Source organism: Schistocerca cancellata, chromosome 2 (genome assembly GCF_023864275.1).
Source record: "Schistocerca cancellata isolate TAMUIC-IGC-003103 chromosome 2, iqSchCanc2.1, whole genome shotgun sequence".
In the NCBI taxonomy this organism is placed as follows: domain Eukaryota; kingdom Metazoa; phylum Arthropoda; class Insecta; order Orthoptera; family Acrididae; genus Schistocerca; species Schistocerca cancellata.
Window position 1 is genome coordinate 514415774 of NC_064627.1, and position 18358 is coordinate 514434131.

At 38.7% G+C, this 18358-nt stretch overlaps 1 protein-coding gene across 4 annotated transcripts in view; it reads left to right on the top strand.

Annotated features, from left to right (window-relative positions):
• Positions 1-18358, top strand: part of LOC126162059 (clavesin-2-like) — a 247354-nt gene that overhangs the window by 154845 nt on the left and 74151 nt on the right. For all 4 annotated transcript variants that reach the window (XM_049918313.1, XM_049918311.1, XM_049918314.1 and 1 more), the window contains exon 3: positions 2929-3020. In XM_049918313.1, coding sequence (XP_049774270.1) covers positions 2929-3020 — 92 coding nt within the window. The remainder of the gene's footprint in view (positions 1-2928; positions 3021-18358) is intronic.

Sequence of the window (18358 nt, forward strand, 5' to 3'; positions counted from 1 at the left end):
AGTCCAAAGTCTGGTTTGATGCAGCTTGCCATGCTTGTCTATCCTGTGCAAGCCTTGTCATTTCTGAAGAAGTAATGCAACCTCCAACCATTTGAACTTGCTTACTGTATTCATGTCTAGCCTTCCCTCAACAGTTTTAACACTCCCTCCTCATATACTTCCCCCCTTTACCAAACTGAGTATTCCTTGATGGCTCAGGATGTGTCCTAGGAATTGATCCCTTCTTTTGGTCAAATTCTGCCATAAATATCTCTTTTCCCCATATTGAGTCAGCAGTTCCTCATCAGTGATTCAATCTACCTATCCAGTCTTCAGCTTTCTTTTACAGCACCATATTTCAAAAGTTTCTATTCTCTTATTTTCTGAATGGCTTATTGTGAATGTTTCACATCTGTACAAGGCTACACTCCAGATAAACACCTTTAGGAAACACTTCTTAAGGAATAAATTCATATTTGGTGTTAATAGATTCTTTTTTACAAATACTTTTCATGCTATTGCCAGTTTTATAGCCCCTCTCAACTATGGCCATCATGAAGTGTTTTGCTCCACAAATAGCAAAACTTGTCTACTACTTTTACTGTCTCACTTCCTATGAATTGTAAAGTGAATGAGATATTCTCACATACTGACTTTATTGCACTGTAATTTATAATATTCCTTTTGGTGATGCTCAAAGCAACCAGTTTTTAAAGTCTTTCTCTGAACATGATGTGCAGTTAGTTAGGGTAAGATAGAGCCTTAGAGTAGAGATACTCCTCAGCGAAAATCAGTTAGAATAATTAATAATTCAAGAATAAATGCTTTTAAGAATACGTTACAAGAGATGACCTGGGATGAAATTTATAATGAATGAGATGTTTCCATAAAATTTAATCTTTTCCATGATAAATTAATATAATTATTTGGAAATAGCTTTCTGCATAAGGTAATCAGAAAGATCATTAAACAACCATATAACAAACCATGAATCATTAGAGGGATTAAAGTATCCCATGAAAGAAAAAATGGAATGTATCTGTTGACAAAAACAAGTAAAGGTCCTGCGTAGTTGCACACTACAAATACAATTCAAAATCATTAAGAAAAGTTATTAAAAATCAATGGACATGCACATTATGTCAGAAATAAATAATTCAAACAGCAGACTTAAGCCTATATGGTATGTAGTGTAACAAGACACAGGACAACAGGCCAAAGAACAGGACCATATCACTACTGAATTAAATGGAAGTGCTTTAAATGGACTTTTCTTGAGAATTTGAAAATGGTGATAGGAGAGATGTCAATAACTACTGACCCATTTCACTACTGACACTGTTTTACAAAAGTTTAAAGAATGTGATGCATTATAGAATAGTTTCCCAGTTGAGCAACAATAATATCCTTAGTAAATCACAGTTTGGATTTCAGAACACTTACTCAACCGAGAACGTCTTTTACGCATTCACTCACGAAGTTTTACAAGCCTTAAATAACAAAATAACATTGGTTGGTATTTTCTGCAACCTGTCTAATGTATTTGACTGTGTGACTCACAGTATTCTCCTAGATAAACTGAGGTTGTGTGAAACTTATGATATAGCCAACTGATGGATAATGTCATATCTAACAGAAAGATTACAGAACTTGTACTTCGTAATTCAACGAATATAATCAGGGGAGATTCTTTTGATTGAGGAGAAATCATGAATGGAGTCCTCCAACGCTCAATCTTAGTTCTGTTAGTGTTCTTTAAACATCTAAATGATTTTCCATCTAATTAATACACAGCTAGAAAAATTAATACTTTTTATGGATGACACTAGTATTGTAATCAGTTGAAGCACACATACAACAAAAGAAGAAGTGCTAAACACTATTCTTAAAAATACTATTGGCTAGTTTTTACAAATGGTCTCACTCTCAATTTCAGAAGGACACAACATATTCAGTCCTTCACATCCTGAGGTATGACACAGTGATAAGTGTAACACAGGGAGGAAATAATAAATAGGGTGGCAACTTCAGTGTTTTTAGGTGTCCATATTGATGAGAATTTAAACAGGAAAAAACAGATCTTGGAACTTCTAAAACAACTTAATTCAGACACATTTGCCCTTAGAGTAAATGAAAATCCTGGGGAGAGACAAATCAATAAGTTGGCATTTACTGCATATTTTCATTCAGTATTTATTTATTTATTTACTAATGTCATATGGAATAATGTTCTGATGTACAGGTAATTCATCTTTAAAAATAAAGGCTTCATTGCTCAAAAACAAGCTGTAAGAATAATATATGGTGATGGTCCATGGTCATCTTGTAGATGTCTTGTTAAGGAGTTATACAGTTTGACTACTGATTCACAGTATATTTATTCCTTCACTAAGTTTTTTTTTAATAATCTAACAATGATGTACATAATTACAATAATGTTACTCCACATAAAGACTATCTTAAAGCACAAAATGGGTGCACAATGCTGCAACCAAAATTTTGATCAGTCATGGAAAATATCTGGAAGACAACAAAGTAAAAGTTGATTACAAACTGAAAAAGTTTCTCCTTGATAAGTCCTTTTATTCATTATAATGTGTAAAAAATGGTGATTAGGAATTATTAACTAAAATCTGCATTAAAAAAACAAACAACGACACCTGTAAATGGTCAGCATGTAGCCACATTTATAAATTAATTTCTGATGTGAATGTAAAATGACTCATTCCACATCATTACAATTATGATCCATGGAATATGAAACTAACTGCAACTGAAATAATTATGTTTGAAAGTTATTTCCACATATTTTAAAGCTGTTTGGAATAAATCAGGTAAAATGAAAGAGAACCTGTAATGAAATAATAGTAAAAAAACCAATATAGTGACATGATGAATGGTGTAAAAATGTGACCTTTGTATACAAAAAATGTTTTATTATGTTTACAGATGAGCGTGAATTGTACCCAAGGACTGATGACACATTTCTTCTTGCATTTTTAAGGGCAAGGAAACATGATGTTAATAAAGCATTTACACTGGTAAGATCTGAGGAATATGTATGCACTAAAATTTTTATTGAGTATGTTTGTTTGTGTTACATCAATAATAAATGTAAGTATCACTCACTGCAGGCAGAGGCAAATGTTAAGTGATGAAGTTATACAAAACTGAAAAGTTAGCAGCTATAGAAAAAGTTTTCTAAAACTTGTGACAAAATGAATTTTCAAGTTTACAAGCAAAATTTACTTTTCTTAGATTTCCTGTTAATACCACACTGAACATTAACATGTGTCCTGACAACATCTTAGTTTGATGAAATGATATCAATCTACTCTAATATTTATTAAAGATACTGAAATGCGTTTCTAAGGCAAATGCTAGTTTTTACTGGAAAATGTAGTTGTGCAAGACTGAATATGGAGAATACCGTAAATGTGCAGAACCTTTTTACATTTTTAAGAGCAGCAAAATGTAATGTTGATGAAGTAATAACTCTACTGTGATCGGATGAAAATGTAACACTGAAATTATTGTTGAGCAGGTTTTCGTGTGTGATATCAATTATAGGTGTAGGTATCACTCACTGTAGACAGAGGCAAATATTAAATCATGAAGTTATAGAAAACTATGAAAAATTAGCAGCTACATACAAAGTTTTCTAAAACTTGTGATAAAACCAATTTTCAAGTTACAAGCATCATTTACTTTTGGTATGTCTCCTGTCAATACCATCTTGATTATTAGAATGTGATCTGAGAACATTGTGGTTTGATGGACTAATATCAGTCTACTCTAATACTTGTTAAAGATACTGTAATGAGTTTTGAAGGTAAATGTTAGTTTTTACTGGAGCATTTAGTTGTGTAACTCAGAATTTGGAGAGCACTGTAATTATGTGTCAGGAAGAAAGCAGTGAATGGTCTCAAATAATAAATGAAATGCTTTACTGGCATTAAAAGTGATTACAGTTGGCTACAATAAACCTCTGACATCAGTTGTAAATCTGTTAAAAACCGCCAGCAAACACCTATTGTGGAATTGTAATGTGATCACACATTGTTGTGTATCCACAACATCTGCAAATGTTCATGAACAGCAGTGCTTACACTAACTTTGATTATCTTCAATGCTTCTGCCCTCATTCTCAAAGACAGTGTCAATTATCTACAAGCATCCATAGCACTCATTTGATGTTGTTTGGGACTGATGCACAGTTAGGATAAATAACATGGATCACTTGATATTGAAGTACCTTGTGAAAGGTAAATGGGTAATGTGTCTTTTGGCAAGAAAAAGTAGGGATCCTGCAGTAGTTGTACACTACAAAAACTACTCAAAATTACTAAGAAAGTTAATTAAAAAATCAAGGAACTTGTACATAATATCAGAAATCAGTACTACCGACAACAGACTTAAGGCTATATGAAGCATAGTGAAATGAGAGTCAGGACACTGAGCCACAGAACAAGACAACATCACTGTTGAACTGAAAGGAAGGGCTGTAAATGATGAGTCACAAGTAGCAAATGCTTATAATAATCATTTCTTAAATGTACTAGAAAGCATAAGGACAAACAGTTCATGAGTAAAGTCACGGCACTGTGTTGAAAAAGTAATTTTCATTAAATTCAGTCATATGAATGTGTCACCAACTTCTTCTGAAATTAAGAAAATTATACAGTCCCTCAAAAATAAAAGCTCATCTGGTTTTGATGGTGTTTCCAATAGAGCAATAAATATTTAATCCCATGTAATAAGACCAGTCTTTTCTGAAATATGTAGTGCGTCACTAATTCAAAGCATTTTTCCAGAGATACTGAAATATGCCATCGTTAAACCCATCTTTAAGAAAGGTGATAAGAGAGATGTCACTAATTATAAACCATTTTCACTACTGACATCATTTTCCAAACTTTTTGAGAATAGTAGAGCCAAACCTTGATATGACAAATTTCATGGGACCATGAAAATTATTTTGTTGTATCATGGTTATTGTTATAATGAGATTTTGTTATCATGACTTGGAGCAAGGAGGCATGTTTTGTGGCTGAGAAGTACATTACTGTAGTACTTTTCTGATGAAAAATAATATTAAAAGACAAATAATGAAACACTTTTTATTCAAATTGTTCACTTCATGTATTTATACTGTACCTGTAGAATATCCTACTTTTTTGTATAGAAAAATTCACTTATTTTCCTTTGTTTCTTTTTTCTTAAAGATTGTCTTGTGAATATTGTCTTAATTTCCTCTAACGAAATCAATAGCTGTGCTGAAACACTGGGGATTGAAGTTGCTACTTGCTAGATGATTTCCAACTGACCAATTAGCTCTATCAGAGGAGAGGGATTCACACTTATCACATCACTGTCATCGTCAGAATCTTCAACAGGTGAATTACCCTTTAACTCCTCAGTGATATATTCAGCGGTATATGCTTCAAACACCAATGCCTCATAAACCACTGACAAGTATTCAACTACTGAAGCATCTATGTTTTTACCAGTAGCTGCTGAATAAATCTCCTTGAATGTCATCCTGCATTATTTCATCCAGCACTACATACTCACCAACATCTTCACTTTTGGAAATTCTTGCATTTTTTCCAGTAGTTCACAATCACATTTGGCTGTGCACTGCTCCAGGAACTAGCAATCATGTCACAAGCCTGCTTCACATTGAAACTATAGGGACTGCTCACCTTTCTCTGAATGTTTCTGATCATGTGTTGAACTAAACATGTACTGTATTTTGTCTTATCCCCATATCTAGTGGCTGAAGAATTGAAGTACAGTTTGGGGGGAAGTAGCATAGTTCAACGTTCTTCAACGCTGACATGTTGTTATGCATGCTACAATTATTCACCAACAATGCAATTTTCTTACCTTCATTGATATCTCTTTATCAAGAGAATGCAGTCACTCACTAAAAGGAGTAGACATCATCCATGCTTTTCGATTTGCCTTGTAATTGACTGCAATAAAAGAAATCACATTTCCCATACGACTGTATCAAAACATTACAGCTGAAGCTATACTGTACTGAATTAACTTATAAATTGAAGCAAGGTAAAATAAAATGTATGCACCCTCTTATGTGGTAAGCTTCTTACATTTTTGAAGCACCATGGTTTTGCTGATCATCACCAGTGATGTCAATTTACGTATGGGTTCCTGAGACGTTGCTGCAGAGAATAACAGTTAGGTGTACTTTAGACTGCTTCCCTCCTTTACAATTTTCTCCTCTAAAGGCCATTATCTTCTCTTGCATCAGTTGATAAAACAATCCTGTCTCATCTGTGTTGTACATGTTTTCAAGACTGTATTTTTCTAACAGTTTACACGTGATGATTTTCCTCCAAAATTCTGTACCACCTAAGCGTGACGATTTTTCTTCTCCTGAAATCACTTAAAAAGTGATTCCATGAATGTCCTTAAATCTTTGCAACCATCCATTACTTGCCTTAAAATCAGAATCACCAAGCAACGTAGCGAAATCTAAGGCTTTTTGACATATCAACAGACCATTAATTGGTACATTCTGTGCACGGAGGTTCAAGTCCTCCCTTGTGCATGGGTGTGTGTAATGTCCTTAGTGTAAGTTAGTTTAAGTTAGATTAAGTAGTGTGTAAGCCTAGGGACTGATGACCTGAGCAGTTTGGTCCCACAGAAACTTACCACCACCAATCTTGTTAAACCACCACAGTGTAGCACTGTCCACATTGTCAGCAGCTGCTGTCTTTATTCTTTTTCTTGAAGGGTTAACTTTGCCACCAACAAAACTTTCTTCAATTTCTTTTCATTTTTAAAAGAATGTAGCAAACATTGATTGTGCAAGTTCATACTTCCTCGCCACAACTACTTATTTCATTCTGTTATCAATGTCTTTGAAAACCTCCATTTTTGTCTTCAAACTTATTTGTTTCTGAGTTCCAGCCATTATCCAAATCTTAGCAAAATCCAAAGCGATTACATCAGACATTCACAGTTTGGAAAATTCATGGAGATATGCTGTGTATGAGCCCAACAAAACGCTTCTGTCTGCTATTGAAGGTCAGCAATGGACAAACTAAACACTCGTTCAAACAAAGGAGCTCTTTGATGTTTGCTGCTTAGCACACACACCCACAGCTGTACACTATTCTGTTTAGTGCTAGAATAAATACAGTATTGTAGTATGTAGTGAAGCTTCTGGAAATAAAGTGCCGACAGTCTAGTAGATGAATAAACAATACCTACCGCTATAGTGAGCTTCTTAAAAATAGGAAACAGTAAATTCCTCAAAATTTTCTCTTTGTTATAACAGGGTGTTGCTAAATTTACTCCAGTGCTGTAATGATGGGGAATTAACACAGGAAATACAGGAAATAAGCCAGGACCATATACAATTATCACTGTACCCGGGTTTATTGTTGTATTGGTAATCGTTATAGGAGGTTTCACTGTAACTTGTGTTAGCAACAGTAGCATCCTTTGCAAATCACAGTTCGGGTTTCAGAAAAGTTACTCAACTGAGAATACCTTTTACATGTTCACTCACCAGATTTTACAAGCATTAAGTAATAAAACAGTGACGGCTGATATGTTCTTTGACCTCTCTAAAGCATTTGACTGTGTGAAGCAGTATTTTCCTAGATAAATTTATGTTTTATGGGATTGATGGTATAGCCAACCAATGGATAATTTCATATCTAATCAAAATAATCCAGGAAGTTGTCCTTAGTAATTAAAGCAATATAGTCCAGGGCCATAATTCTGACATGAGAAATCATGTATGGGGTTCCCCAAGGTTCCATTTTATTCCTCAGATATGTAAGTGATCTTCCATCTAGTATACAATAAGCAGAATTAGTTCTTTTTGCAGATGATACTAGTATTGTAATCAATCAAGGTACATCCACAGAAACAGAAGAAATGGTCAACAAGGTGTCATTGACTGGTTTTCCATGAATGGTCTCACCTTCAGTTATAAAAAGACACAACACGTTCAGTTCAGCACATCTAGAGGTACTACACCAATGATAAGTATAACACATAGGAAGGAGATAACAAACAGAGACGAAACTTCAAATTGATGGGGATTTAAAATGGAAAAAAAAACACATTTTGCAACTCCTAAAACAACTTAGTTCAGACACATTTGTGCTTAGAATCATTGTGAATCTTGGGGTGAGAGAAATCAGTAAGCTGACATATTTTGAATATTTTCATTCAATAATATCTCATGGAATAATGTTCTGAGCTAACTCATCTTTAAGAAAGAAAGTCTTCATTGTGAAAAAATGAGCTGTAAGAATAATATGTGGTGCTCACCCACAATCATCTTGTAGATATCTGTTTAAGGAGCTGGGCCTTCTGACTACTGCTTTACAGTATATTTCTTCCCCCATGAAGTTTCTTGTAAATAATCCACTACAGTTCAAAAGGAACAATGAGGTACATAATTACAATACCAGAAGGAGAAATGATATTCATTACTCCACATTAAGCTTGTCTTTAGCACAGAAAGGGGTGCACAATGCTGCAATAAAAATTTTTGATCATTTACACAGTGTCATAAAATGTCTGACAGACAGCAAAGTAAAATTTGATAAAAAAGTGTGTATCTTTTTCCTTTAGGTGGAAAGAAACTTAGAAATTTCACAATGTAAACATATGTACAAATTAATTTGTAATGTGAATTTAAAATGACTCATTCCACATCATTATGATCTATCATGCAAAATGATCCATGGAACATGTAACAAACTAATTATTTGTGTGTTTTGACTTGGACATGGCTCATCCTCAACACTGTCCTTCTTGTCTCTAAAGCATTTAAACACTCATACATACACATTTCACTCACTGCATCAACTCCATACACATGCACTAATATTCCATGAGTCTCTGTCACCATTTTCCCTAACCAGAAGCAAGACTTGTTGTTAACACTTTGCTGAATTTTACAGTGACATAAGTGCGGTGGATGCTTTTGGGTGATCAGTGGCTGTCTTCAAGAATGAGAGTGAAAGAGTTGAAACTAAGCAAAGACAATGTAAGATCTATTGTTCATGAACATTCACAGACATTGTGGATACCCAGCAATGTGTGACCATGATGCTTTGAGTGATTCCAAAAAAAGCACTTGCTAACAGCTTTCAGCAGATCAGAAGCACCTTGTAGATCTCCAGGTGGAGCTGTAAATAGTATTTCATAAAATTGGAGCTATTTGTGAAAAAATAATAAAATCTAAAACAATACCACCAGCAGCATACATCAGCCCCACATAATGCCACCCCAAAACATCAAGGAATCTCCACCTTGCTGCCCTCACTGGACAGTGTGTCTAAGGCATTCAGTCTGACCGGGTTGCCTCCAAACACGTCTCTGATGATTGTCTGGCTGAAGGCATATGTGACACTCATCAGCGAAGAGAACGTGATGCCAATCCTGAATGGTCCATTCGGCATATTATTGGGCCCATTTGTACCATGCTGTGTGGTGTTGTGGTTGCAAAGATGGACCTCACCAAGGACTTCAGGAGTGAAGTTGCGCATCATGCAGCCTATTGTGCACAGTTTGAGTCATAACACGACATCCTGTGGCTGCATGAAAAGCATTATTCAACATGGTGGCATTGCTGCCAGGGTTCCTCCAAGCCATAATCTATAGGTAGCAGTCATCCACTGCAGTAGTAGCCCTTGGGCAGCCTGAGCGAGGCATGTCATCAACAGTTCCTGTCCTTCTGTATCTACATCTACATCTAATGGGGCGCGTAATGGGGCCCCTTAGGGATATGGCAGCAAGGGAGGGGAAGAAAACCAAAGTGCACTCCGTGTGCATACCGGGGGGAGTCATTCCAGATGTGGAAAGGGTCCTTCCGGATGCCATGAAGGGTACAGGGTGCACCCATCTGCAGGTGGTCGCTCATGTCGGCACCAATGATGTGTGTCGCTATGGATCGGAGGAAATCCTCTCTGGCTTCCGGCGGCTATCTGATTTGGTGAAGACTGCCAGTCTCGCTAGCGGGATGAAAGCAGAGCTCACCATCTGCAGCATCGTCGACAGGACTGACTGCGGACCTTTGGTACAGAGCCGAGTGGAGGGTCTGAATCAGAGGCTGAGACGGTTCTGCGACAATGTGGGCTGCAGATTCCTCGACTTGCGCCATAGGGTGGTGGGGTTTCGGGTTCCGCTGGATAGGTCAGGAGTCCACTACACGCAACAAGCGGCTACACGGGTAGCAGGGGTTGTGTGGCATGGGCTGGGCGGTTTTTTAGGTTAGATGGCCTCGGGCAAGTGCAGAAAGGGCAACAGCCTCAACGGGTGCGGGGTAAAGTCAGGACATGCGGGGACCAAGCAGCAATCGGTATTGTAATTGTAAACTGTCGAAGCTGCGTTGGTAAAGTACCGGAACTTCAAGCGCTGATAGAAAGCACCGAAGCTGAAATCGTTATAGGTACAGAAAGCTGGCTGAAGCCAGAGATAAATTCTGCCGAAATTTTTACAAAGGCACAGACGGTGTTTAGAAAGGATAGATTGCATGCAACCGGTGGTGGAGTGTTCGTCGCTGTTAGTAGTAGTTTATCCTGTAGTGAAGTAGAAGTGGATAGTTCCTGTGAATTATTATGGGTGGAGGTTACACTCAACAACCGAGCTAGGTTAATAATTGGCTCCTTTTACCGACCCCCCGACTCAGCAGCATTAGTGGCAGAACAACTGAGAGAAAATTTGGAATACATTTCACATAAATTTTCTCAGCATGTTATGGTCTTAGGTGGAGATTTCAATTTACCAGATATAGACTGGGACACTCAGATGTTTAGGACGGGTGGTAGGGACAGAGCATCGAGTGACATTATACTGAGTGCACTATCCGAAAATTACCTCGAGCAATTAAACAGAGAACCGACTCGTGGAGATAACATCTTGGACCTACTGATAACAAACAGACCCGAACTTTTCGACTCTGTAAGAGCAGAACAGGGAATCAGTGATCATAAGGCCGTTGCAGCATCCCTGAATATGGAAGTTAATAGGAATATAAAAAAAGGGAGGAAGGTTTATCTGTTTAGCAAGAGTAATAGAAGGCAGATTTCAGACTACCTAACAGATCAAAACGAAAATTTCTGTTCCGACACTGACAATGTTGAGTGTTTATGGAAAAAGTTCAAGGCAATCGTAAAATGCGTTTTAGACAGGTACGTGCCGAGCAAAACTGTGAGGGACGGGAAAAACCCACCGTGGTACAACAACAAAGTTAGGAAACTACTGCGAAAGCAAAGAGAGCTTCACTCCAAGTTTAAACGCAGCCAAAACCTCTCAGACAAACAGAAGCTAAACGATGTCAAAGTTAGCGTAAGGAGGGCTATGCGTGAAGCGTTCAGTGAATTCGAAAGTAAAATACTAGGTACCGACTTGACAGAAAATCCTAGGAAGTTCTGGTCTTACGTTAAATCAGTAAGTGGCTCGAAACAGCATGTCCAGACACTCCGGGATGATGATGGCATTGAAACAGAGGATGACAAGCGTAAAGCTGAAATACTAAACACCTTTTTCCAAAGCTGTTTCACAGAGGAAGACCGCACTGCAGTTCCTTCTCTAAATCCTCGCACCAACGAAAAAATGGCTGACATTGAAATAAGTGTCCAAGGAATAGAAAAGCAACTGGAATCACTCAACAGAGGAAAGTCCACTGGACCTGACGGGATACCAATTCGATTCTACACAGAGTACGCGAAAGAACTTGCCCCCCTTCTAACAGCCGTGTACCGCAAGTCTCTAGAGGAACGGAAGGTTCCAAATGATTGGAAAAGAGCACAGGTAGTCCCAGTCTTCAAGAAGGGTCGTCGAGCAGATGCGCAAAACTATAGACCTATCTCTCTGACGTTGATCTGTTGTAGAATTTTAGAACATGTCTTTTGCTCGAGTATCATGTCGTTTTTGGAAACTCAGAATCTACTATGTAGGAATCAACATGGATTCCGGAAACAGCGATCGTGTGAAACCCAACTCGCTTTATTCGTTCATGAGACCCAGAAAATATTAGATACAGGCTCCCAGGTAGATGCCATTTTCCTTGACTTCCGGAAGGCGTTCGATACAGTTCCGCACTGTCGCCTGATAAACAAAGTAAGAGCCTACGGAATATCAGACCAGCTGTGTGGCTGGATTGAAGAGTTTTTAGCAAACAGAACACAGCATGTTGTTATCAATGGAGAGACATCTACAGACGTTAAAGTAACCTCTGGCGTGCCACAGGGGAGTGTTATGGGACCATTGCTTTTCACAATATATATAAATGACCTAGTAGATAGTGTCGGAAGTTCCATGCGGCTTTTCGCGGATGATGCTGTAGTATACAGAGAAGTTGCAGCATTAGAAAATTGTAGCGAAATGCAGGAAGATCTGCAGCGGATAGGCACTTGGTGCAGGGAGTGGCAACTGACCCTTAACATAGACAAATGTAATGTATTGCGAATACATAGAAAGAAGGATCCTTTATTGTATGATTATATGATAGCGGAACAAACACTGGTAGCAGTTACTTCTGTAAAATATCTGGGAGTATGCGTGCGGAACGATTTGAAGTGGAATGATCATATAAAATTAATTGTTGGTAAGGCGGGTACCAGGTTGAGATTCATTGGGAGAGTCCTTAGAAAATGTAGTCCATCAACAAAGGAGGTGGCTTACAAGACACTCGTTCGACCTATACTTGAGTATTGCTCATCAGTGTGGGATCCGTACCAGATCGGGTTGACGGAGGAGATAGAGAAGATCCAAAGAAGAGCGGCGCGTTTCGTCACAGGGTTATTTGGTAACTGTGATAGCGTTACGGAGATGTTTAACAAACTCAAGTGGCAGACTCTGCAAGAGAGGCGCTCTGCATCGCGGTGTAGCTTGCTCGCCAGGTTTCGAGAGGGTGCGTTTATGGATGAGGTATCGAATATATTGCTTCCCCCTACTTATACCTCCCGAGGAGATCACGAATGTAAAATTAGAGAGATTAGAGCGCGCACAGAGGCTTCCAGACAGTCGTTCTTCCCGCGAACTATACGCGACTGGAACAGGAAAGGGAGATAATGACAGTGGCACGTAAAGTGCCCTCCGCCACACACCGTTGGGTGGCTTGCGGAGTATAAATGTAGATGTAGATGTACATTTATACTCCGCAAGCCACCCAACGGTGTGTGGTGGAGGGCACTTTACGTGCCACTGTCATTACCTCCCTTTCCTGTTCCAGTCGCGTATGGTTCGCGGGAAGAACGACTGTCTGAAAGCCTCTGTGTGCGCTCTAATCTCTCTAATTTTACATTTGTGATCTCCTCGGGAGGTATAAGTAGGGGGAAGCAATATATTCGATACCTCATCCAGAAATGCATCCTCTCGAAACCTGGCGAGCAAGCTACACCGCGATGCAGAGCGCCTCTCTTGCAGAGTCTACCACTTGAGTTTGTTAAACATCTCCGTAACGCTATCACGGTTACCAAATAACCCTGTGACAAAACGCGCCGCTCTTCTTTGGATCTTCTCTATCTCCTCCATCAACCTGACCTGGTACGGATCCCACACTGATGAGCAATACTCAAGTATAGGTCAAACGAGTGTTTTGTAAGCCACCTCCTTTGTTGATGGACTACATTTTCTAAGGACTCTCCCAATGAATCTCAACCTGGTACCCGCCTTACCAACAATTAATTTTATATGATCATTCCACTTCAAATCGTTCCGCATGCATACTCCCAGATATTTTACAGAAGTAACTGCTACCAGTGTTTGTTCCGCTATCATATAATCATACAATAAAGGATCCTTCTTTCTATGTATTCGCAATACATTACATTTGTCTATGTTAAGGGTCAGTTGCCACTCCCTGCACCAAGTGCCTATCCGCTGCAGATCTTCCTGCATTTCGCTACAATTTTCTAATGCTGCAACTTCTCTGTATACTACAGCATCATCCGTGAAAAGCCGCATGGAACTTCCGACACTATCTACTAGGTCATTTATATATATTGTGAAAAGCAATGATCCTATAACACTCCCCTGTGGCACGCCAGAGGTTAATTTAACGTCTGTAGACGTCTCTCCGTTGATAACAACATGCTGTGTTCTGTTTGCTAAAAACTCTTCAATCCAGCCACACAGCTGGTCTGATATTCCATAGGCTCTTACTTTGTTTATCAGGCGACAGTGCAGAACTGTATCGAACACCTTCCAGAAGTCCAGAAAAATAGCATCTACCTGGGAGCCTGTATTTAATATTTTCTGGGTCTCATGAACAAATAAAGCGAGTTGGGTCTCACACGATCGCTGTTTCTGGAATCCATGTTGATTCCTACATAGTAGATTCTGGGTTTCCAAAAACGACATGATACTCGAGCAAAAACATGTTCTAAAATTCTACAACAGATCGATGTCAGAGATATAGGTCTATAGTTTTGCGCATCTGCTCGATGACCCTTCTTGAAGACTGGGACTACCTGTGCTCTTTTCCAATCATTTGGAACCTTCCGTTCCTCTAGAGACTTGCGGTACACGGCTGATAGAAGGGGGGCAATTTCTTTCGCGTACTCCGTGTAGAATCGAATTGGTATCCTGTCAGAGCCAGTGGACTTTCCTCTGTTGAGTGATTCCAGTTGCTTTTCTATTCCTTGGACACTTATTTCGATCTCAGCCATTTTTTCATTTGTGCGAGGATTTAGAGAAGGAACTGCAGTGCGGTCTTCCTCTGTGAAACAGCTTTGGAAAAAGGTGTTTAGAATTTCAGCTTTACGCTTGTCATCCTCTCTTTCAATGCCATCATCATCCCGGAGTGTCTGGACATGCTGTTTCGAGCCACTTACTGATTTAATGTAAGACCAGAACTTCCTAGTATTTTCTGTCAAGTCAGTACCTAGTATTTTACTTTCGAATTCACTGAATGCTTCACGCATAGCCCTCCTTATGCTAACTTTGACATCGTTTAGTTTCTGTTTGTCTGAGAGGTTTTGGATGCGTTTAAACTTGGAGTGAAGCTCTCTCTGCTTTCGCAGTAGTTTCCTAACTTTGTTGTTGTACCACGGTGGGTTTTTCCCATCCCTCATAGTTTTACTCGGCACGTACCTGTCTAAAACGCATTTTACGATTGCCTTGAACTTTTTCCATAAACACTCAACATTGTCAGTGTCGGAACAGAAATTTTCGTTTTGATCTGTTAGGTAGTCTGAAATCTGCCTTCTATTACTCTTGCTAAACAGATAAACCTTCCTCCCTTTTTTTATATTCCTATTAACTTCCATATTCAGGGATGCTGCAATGGCCTTATGATCACTGATTCCCTGTTCTGCACTTACAGAGTCGAAAAGTTTGGGTCTGTTTGTTATCAGTAGGTCCAAGATGTTATCTCCACGAGTCGGTTCTCTGTTTAATTGCTCGAGGTAATTTTCGGATAGTGCACTCAGTATAATGTCACTCGATGCTCTGTCCCTACCACCCGTCCTAAACATCTGAGTGTCCCAGTCTATATCTGGTAAATTGAAATCTCCACCTAAGACTATAACATGCTGAGAAAAATTATGTGAAATGTATTCCAAATGTTCTCTCAGTTGTTCTGCCACTAATACTGCTGAGTCGGGGGGTCGGTAAAAGGAGCCAATTATTAACCTAGCTCGGTTGTTCAGTGTAACCTCCACCCATAATAATTCACAGGAACTATCCACTTCTACTTCACTACAGGATAAACTACTACTAACAGCAACGAACACTCCACCACCGGTTGCATGCAATCTATCCTTTCTAAACACCGTCTGTACCTTTGTAAAAATTTCGGCAGAATTTATCTTTGGCTTCAGCCAGCTTTCTGTACCTATAACAATTTCAGCTTCGGTGCTTTCTATCAGCGCTTGAAGTTCCAGTACTTTACCAACGCAGCTTCGACAGTTTACAATTACAATACCGATTGCTGCTTGGTCCCCGCATGTCCTGACTTTGCCCCGCACCCGTTGAGGCTGTTGCCCTTTCTGTACTTGCCTGAGGCCATCTAACCTAAAAAACCACCCAGCCCACGCCACACAACCCCTGCTACCTGTGTAGCCACTTGTTGCGTGTAGTGGACTCCTGACCTATCCAGCGGAACCCGAAACCCCACCACCCTATGGCGCAAGTCGAGGAATCTGCAGCCCACACTGTCGCAGAACCGTCTCAGCCTCTGATTCAGACCCTCCACTCGGCTCTGTACCAAAGGTCCGCAGTCAGTCCTGTCGACGATGCTGCAGATGGTGAGCTCTGCTTTCATCCTGCTAGCGAGACTGGCAGTCTTCACCAAATCAGATAGCCGCCGGAAGCCAGAGAAGATTTCCTCCGATCCATCTCCTCCATGTCCGAACAACATCACTTTGGTTCATTCCAAGATGCCTGGTCACTTCCCTTTTGAGAGCCTTTCCTGACACAATGTCTACGCATGGCTGAACTACAGACAACACAAGCCATGTATCTCTTTCATGGTGGGATGACTGGAACTGATTGACTGTTGGACCCCCTCTACCTAATAAGTGCTGCTCATGCATCATTGTTTATATCTTTGGGTGGGTTTAGTGACATCTCCGAACAGTCAAAGGGACTGTGGCTGTGATACAATATCCACAGTCAACATCTATCTATCTTCAGGAGTTCTGGGAACTGGGGTGATGGAATACTTTTTTAATGTGTACTGCTATACAGTCAGAGTTTAAAACATTTCAAATAAGATCAAAAAAAGGATAAGAGCATAAATTTGAGAATTACATGGTCTAAACAGCTTATTGCACATAACACACGTAACAAGTGCCCACAGATTTTAATAACTCTCTTGATATCTTTGACACACTTCCATAAATATAGGATTTGTTTGTTTCGGAGTTCTGTGTCACAGACATCTATGTAAAATGGCATGGTGCATTCTGCACTGTTTACAAGTAGTTCAAAGACAAAGAATAGTATACATATATTACTAGTTATCAGACAGTATCTTCAAGGCATTTACAAAAATGATAAAATGTTAGGCAGTGTTAATGGGGTGTGGGTATAGTATTCAATGGCAAAGTAATCTTTGTACCTGTTAGTATCTTTCAAGAATCACCCCCATACTCATAGTTGGTTACATAAATGAGAAAACATCAAAGAAAATATTTCACAGCACTGAGATATTTACAAGTCATTGTGTGGGATACAGTTGTGTTGAAACACATAAAAACTTGAATGTCTGTACAGATAAATGTTGGTCATTAAAGGTTTCAATAAGTCACTGTATGGATGTAACACTTAGTGCACATCAGGCACAAGGCAAATCCAGCATAGAGTCTCCCATATGGGGTAAAATGTTTCTAAAACTTGTATATACCTCATCATGTTGTCAGAAAAGTAACAAAATAACTCCAACCTCTCTTCAGCTTTTCAGAAACAGTAATGAAACAGTTATATGTCTCAAGTGTATAGTCTGATGCAATAAGTAGTTCAATTTATGTAGCCTTTTGAGTACTGAAATACATCAAACATCAAGTGTTCAGATGTGTCTTCCTGACTTACTTTATACGGTTCAGTGTAAGCATAAAAATTTCATAAGTTTGGAAATAAACGGTTTTCACATCTCATTACCTTACAACAGTGTACAAGTATGTAGTGGTGTACAGGTATAGTTGTTAATTCAATAAAAACATTCTCCAGTTTTCTTCCTATTTTCAAGTGTCATATTCTTCACATTAACTACCAACAAAATGATTAATCACTTTTCAGTGTATAGATTACAGACATGTTGCCTAATTACAAAAGATGTCACACTTCACATAGAATCGACATTTCTGCATAAGTATAACTGAGTATTTACTTGAATCTGTTACTTCACATCAAATACAACTTGCATTACAAACCTTGCTGACTATGTGTGTCTTTCATAAACTTTCTCCACAATAACAAAAGACAGGTTTCCTAACCAGTCCCTGCCTAATATCATTCTCCACATTACATCAGTAATACATCAATACTTCATTTAATATCTACTGATTGCATCAACATAATAACTTCACCTCATATCCTCATAATATCACCTCATTACTCCACTAAATACTCCATAATAATAATAACCTAAGAAAAATCACCTGCTTTACTACTACACAATAGATCAACCTCACAAAATAGCACCACATAGCAGCAGACCTCACAACTGGTTTAGCTTTTCCTCTAACAATAGAAAGAGACATTACATTATTTACATCTTTTATTACTTTACTGTATGTAATCATTGCATTACTTGTACAGCTCATTACTGTATACAAACATATTTCTTCAACTTGAGGGTCAGAAAGGTAACACTCCCCACAATCACTTCAATACTTTCAAATACACTTCACTAGGCAACTGTACTTTCACTTGTTAC